The sequence below is a fragment of the Apis dorsata genome, unplaced genomic scaffold (genome assembly GCF_000469605.1).
Source record: "Apis dorsata unplaced genomic scaffold, Apis dorsata 1.3 scaffold_631, whole genome shotgun sequence".
Classification (NCBI taxonomy): domain Eukaryota; kingdom Metazoa; phylum Arthropoda; class Insecta; order Hymenoptera; family Apidae; genus Apis; species Apis dorsata.
Genome location: NW_006263826.1, coordinates 372974 through 378625, shown reverse-complemented (window position 1 = coordinate 378625; position 5652 = coordinate 372974). Strand labels below are relative to the sequence as shown.

The following is a 5652-nucleotide window of genomic DNA, read 5'->3' as shown; positions in this document are numbered from 1 at the left end:
GGGGGGGGTAGACAACGAGGCAAGCTAAAGTGAATTCTACAATATATGTATGTATACACGTCAAAGGATGCGATTTACTTTACGAGGAGTTCAAGAGCTGGGAATCGACCAGTATGAGAAACGCAACGAAGATGGCAACTATACAAATCAGACTTAAAATGTTAAGGGAAGAAAGAAAAGAGAGGAAGCGACAAGTTCCAAGCAATATCGTACATGAAAAATTGCAATGGGAAAAGTTTGGGAGGAATGGAGAAAAAACGAAGAAATTTCTAAATAGTGCTCGGATACGATATTTTGGAAGAAATCGATCCGACTATTCCTCTACCTTCTAAAGATGCAGTGCAAATGGCGTTTGCGGGTAGTGAACGAACAAGTAACGAGTAATGGAAGGTGTGCGAAATCTGTATGTCTAAAAAAAGGAGGGGGAGAAGTAAGAGAGAGAACAAAATGGGGCCGAGACGACGGCACGCGCTTGTAACCGCGAGAACAACGATTAACGGAACTCGAACTACTCGTACCGGATGAGAACGGTTAAAGAAAGATGGTCGTTGGCAAAAGTCTATCGATCCATCTATTCGTCTTCTCTCTTTCCTCCGCAGGATCGTAGGCTACACGTACGATCACGTAGCAACACGAGAGAATGGCAAACATGTGAACGTGACGGGGCCTCGTGAATGCGAACGAAGCATCGTGGATGGAAGAGCGAGGAAGACGTCTTCTCTCCCTTTCGTCCCTTTTCTTTTTTCTCCACGTTCGCTCCGTTTCTCTCTCTCTTTCCGTTCACATAGCATGTTAAGAAGAAGGGGTCCGATTCTCTCAGAGATGTAGCGTGGTACTTCTTTCTTTGTCCCGTCTCAACGTGGGTATGCCGGTATGAATCGATTGGTGAGAGTGCGTGGCGTTGCGTGAACCATTACGTTACGAATCTGCGCCACGCGAAGTGGCACGTGCCAAGCAGGCGAGTTCACATAGCCGTTCGCGTAGTTCCAACGATTGTATTCACCACCTGTCGAAAAGCATACGTAGAGTACATGGAAATTCCGTTCTCTGCGCTAACCGATTCGTCTTTCGTCTTCCCCTTCCCTTCCCTACATGTCCCGTACGTATGCGCAATGTACGTATATTTCGCGAGGTATCGAATCGCGAACGATTCGAGAATCGACCGACGATGGATAAACGTCGTGTCCGTTTCTCGTTTCGAATCGAACGTAAAGCGAGTATAAACGATCGATAAAAGAAATCGTACACGGGAATAATCGCAAGAATAATGATCGTACAAGTTGTCTGGATACATTTTGAGTTTTAATACCTTGTTCCCTAATGCAAGTGTCGCGACTTTTGCGTGCTAACCGTCTTATATGTCTATAATTAAATATAAATTCATATATATATATATATTATATATATAATATATATATATTGCATATAAACATATACACGTATTCATTGGCATACATGTATATATTTACACATAACATGTACATTATTTATCGTAACGAACAGTGTTCAGTCGTTTGCTAATATCGATATACATAAACCGATTGAAGTTTTAACCTCTCGTCAGATTAAAGTAGTCTCTCTTTTTCCACTTAATCGTGATTCGCTCGTAACGAAAAGAAAAACGTAAACGAGCGAGTGTGTGCTACCGAACGCATTGGCAACGGATTCAATTTCTTTCTCAAAGAGAAGCGCGAAAGCTGAAGCTTAAAAAGTAAGTAGGTAAGTAAGATAAATTTGGCAGGCAAATCGCGGTATCGAGTAGGCTCGTCTTCGTATTACTTTCTTCGAAGTCTAGATTTTTCTAGACGGATGATCGATAAAGACTGGTTTTGGATTCGAAAACATGACGACGCAACGATCTCAAGGCGGCACACGACGCATCATACGCGCTGCGAGTAATCGAATAACACGCACGCGTACGAAACAAACTACGAGAAACAAATTGAAAAGAGAAGAGGGAAAAAAAAAATAAGAACGATGGATGGAGGTGAATGAAGAGTGACATGATGCGATGATAAAACAAAGAAACGAAATAGAAATACGAAGGAAAAAAGAAAATAGTGCTCGAAGAGACGCGTGCGTGTGTAATATGATAATATCGATGGCAGGACAGGATTGACGATGCACAAATGCAAGACGAGGACAAGTCAAGTCATTAAACTGACAGAAAGGAACTCGTATACGATAGATCGAGGATACGATGATACTCTTCTTCTGTTTACAGGATAGGGTTTCGTTTAAAGAAGTCGATCACCAAAACCTCGCACTTTTCGACTCTCTTCCAGAAGAGTCTTTTATTTCATTAAAAAGAGAGAAAAAAAAGGAAAGAAAGGAAAGGAAGCACGAGCTAGAATGAATAGAGGAACTCGAAAAGAAAGCGACGATTCCAGGGACGGTATATGAAAGCGTAGACGGATAATTGAACAATGACACGAAAAAATGACCAGTTGATGATACATTGTTTGATTTGAAAAATGGTTGAACGAAACGAATTGGATAAAATCTCGTTCGATCGTATAGAGTGCCCATCGTTATCGAGATCGGCTTACTGTGCTTCACCATGTGTGTGTGTATGTGTGTGTGTGTGTTTTCTCCGCCATTTGATAAAGTTGGTGAATACATCGCAGCGGATACAACAACGTCGATTCACGATAAATTCAGCATGCAAACGCAAAATTGCGCGACTCGTTCTCTGCTACTCTGTCGTCGTCGCTGTCATCGTCGTAGTCATCGTCGTCGATGTTTGCTCGCAGCTCGTCAAATTTCGACCGAGTACAGCCGACAAACGCGGTGTTGCGTTCGAAAGAAATTGCGAATCGTGCATAGCTTCGAGGAATCGTAAGCGAAAAGGTAAATTCTCGAGGAAAGGACATATACATCATATGTATGAGCAAATACAACGTGGGGGCGTTCCCAGCGAATCTTACCGATCGCATGCGCAGTGGGATCGGTAAAAAGAGTTTAACTCGAGTTTCGCCATCTCTCTTTCTCTCTCTTTCTCTCTCTCTCTCTAATCGCATATTCCTTTATCCTTTTATTCGCGTATTCACCTTCGCGATACGTAAATAATATTACGTAGTTAATTTGTTCGTATAATCTTCACTGCGTTCTACGATGTAGTAACTAGTAACCTTTTTTTTTTTTTCCTTTTTTTTTTTTTCCTTTTTTTTTTTTCTTTTCTTTTTTTAATTAAGTGTAGCAATAATAGCGTAACAATGACTAAATGGAGTGGCGATTAATGGTCACGTGGTGGTGGTAAGTTAACGATTATTCAACATGATTATCAACGTGATCGTCTATACGCTTCCATGACGGACGAGGATTCTCGTCGTCTCAAACGAGCCACCCCTACTCGCCCGGAAGGAATCAGGCGTGATCTCGACTTATAATCGCGTCACGATTATATATATATACATTCTCCTCCCCTTTCGCGCGCACTTTTTTTTTTTTTTTTAATTCGCGACGAATCACAGAACGTCGATGATCGATCGATCGACCTGAAACGCAAGCTAAAAATCGGGCTAATCTACAACTGCCACGCTTTCCCTCGAATATATATATATATATATATTCCCAATATTGCACGCCCCGGAAATGTCAAACAGATATTTTGCACGACCGATAAAGAAACGATTTTCGTTTTTTCTCGCGTCAATCTCGATCTCGACGTACATACGTACATATACAGATGAAACGAATCAATTTTCGAAACGAGAAAAACGTTTAGCGTAGAAAAATCGGAGGGACGAATCAGACTACGTTATACGTCGATATGTTACGCGTGGCAGTCACGTAGATTGGAACATCGTATCGACACACTCGTCGATGCAACTTAAACTCGCGACAAATCCGTCACCGTCCGATCGCCAATTTTTTCGATTCTTATTTCCCTCGGTAGAAAAATCATAGGGCACTAGCCTTACTCCCGCCAACAACTATTCATTTCTTACGAATAAATTATTGCTTTTTCTCGATCGATTTGGCCTCTTTCGAGGGTAACCAAAATCGTAATTTGAAAAAGAAGAAAAAAGATTAAAAGAAAGGAAAAGATACGCGTATCTCGTTTTTATCAAGCGCAAATTCTCGTTAGGATAAAATATAACGCGCAAAGATATTTTTACGTATCGATGCCTTTACGCTCGACGTAACGTTACGCGTTAATACGGCGTTAACGGGATATTTATTCACTCCCGAGTTTCTATCCATTATATCAATATCGATCGTCGTACAAATTTAGACCTCGACCGATCCAACCCTTCGTGCGCTGTTAATATCAAGTTTCCCTTATCAACGCCAGAAAAACGATTGATATACTGTACACATTTTATACGATTTTTTTTTTATCCTTAATCGCTTATGGAATAAAGAAAATGAATATACAAACTATTCTATATCATCTCCGACCCAATCTTCATTTCTTCGTCAAGAAAATGCATCGAAACCACGAAAACATTCTTCCTTTGTTCTCGAGCCTCTTTAAATCGAACTATACGACACTTTCACTCGGTGCAATATTATAATTGACAGAAAAGGGAAATTCCGAGCTTGGAACGAACGATCTTGATCTCTTCCATCACCTTGAAAAGCGAAAAGCTTGCATCCGTTCGAGTAAATTTATTCGAGCGACATAACTTTCGATCGTTTCTAAAGAAATTCGTAGAATAGCACCGTGGGAGAAAGTTATCGATGGGGGGGAAAAATGTAGTCGGTAAAAAAGGGACAAACGTTTCCGATCGATTCGATCTTTCGACGACGAAAAACGACGATTTTTTAAAAACGCGTTTTATTCCATTTTGGAACCACTCTTACCGTGAATCCGCAATTCCACGCGATGAAAGTGCGCGATAAACAGTTTAGTAATAAGTATCTATATGTTGAGCAACTTGTCTTCCGTCCTGAAACGAGACACAAATAAAAAATTACGACCGAGTCATTACCGACCGTCGCTATCGAAGATTCAATTCTCCAAACTAAAATTCCTTTCCCTCTTTCAACGATGCAACCTTCTTCTCCAACAATGATTGTCGTCCTAAATCTATCGCGGTATCCATGGTATATACGTTACGCGGAGCGACAACGAGACGACAACGATAAATTAAATTTTAACGTATTTTATACGTAAAATTCTCGTCACCTATGTCACATATAACTTTCGTATTCTCTTAGATATAATTATTAATCATTATAGTAGGAGTAGCTTCGTTCCCCCCGAATCGTCCCGTACAAGATGATGAATTAAAGATTCGTTTACGGGTATACGTATATCAAATTAAATCGAATCTCTAAAACACGTGTAACAAACCTACTAAATAATTATCCTTACACGAGATCGATATATTCCCGACGATCCTATCGTCGAATAGAAAAAGAAAGAAAAAAGTTAAGAGATCTCGAACTGTTAGCAGTCCCGTCAACGTTGCTGTCGTCGATTTCCCTTCGTCTCCGAATACTCGTCGTCATCGTCGCCGTCGTTCTCGTCGTCCTCGTCGTCTTCGTCGTCCTCAACGTCTTCATCCTCGTCCTCGATATCCTCCTCCTCGTCGTCAACGTCGGATCTCGACCGTTCAACGGCCAACAAAGGTGGCGGAATGGTAGCCACGTCGAAACTCGAGTCGGTACTCGAAACAATCTGACCGTCCTTCCCCTCGACAT

At 41.2% G+C, this 5652-nt stretch overlaps 1 protein-coding gene across 1 annotated transcript in view; it reads right to left on the bottom strand.

The window, feature by feature from the left end:
* Positions 1 to 57: 57 nt before the first annotated feature.
* Positions 58 to 5652, bottom strand: part of LOC102674708 (FERM, ARHGEF and pleckstrin domain-containing protein 1-like) — a 20750-nt gene continuing 15155 nt past the window's right edge. Inside the window, exon 12 of the mRNA XM_031513342.1 lies at positions 58 to 1006. Within this exon, the coding sequence (XP_031369202.1) occupies positions 1000 to 1006 (7 nt within the window). The 3' untranslated portion in view covers positions 58 to 999. The remainder of the gene's footprint in view (positions 1007 to 5652) is intronic.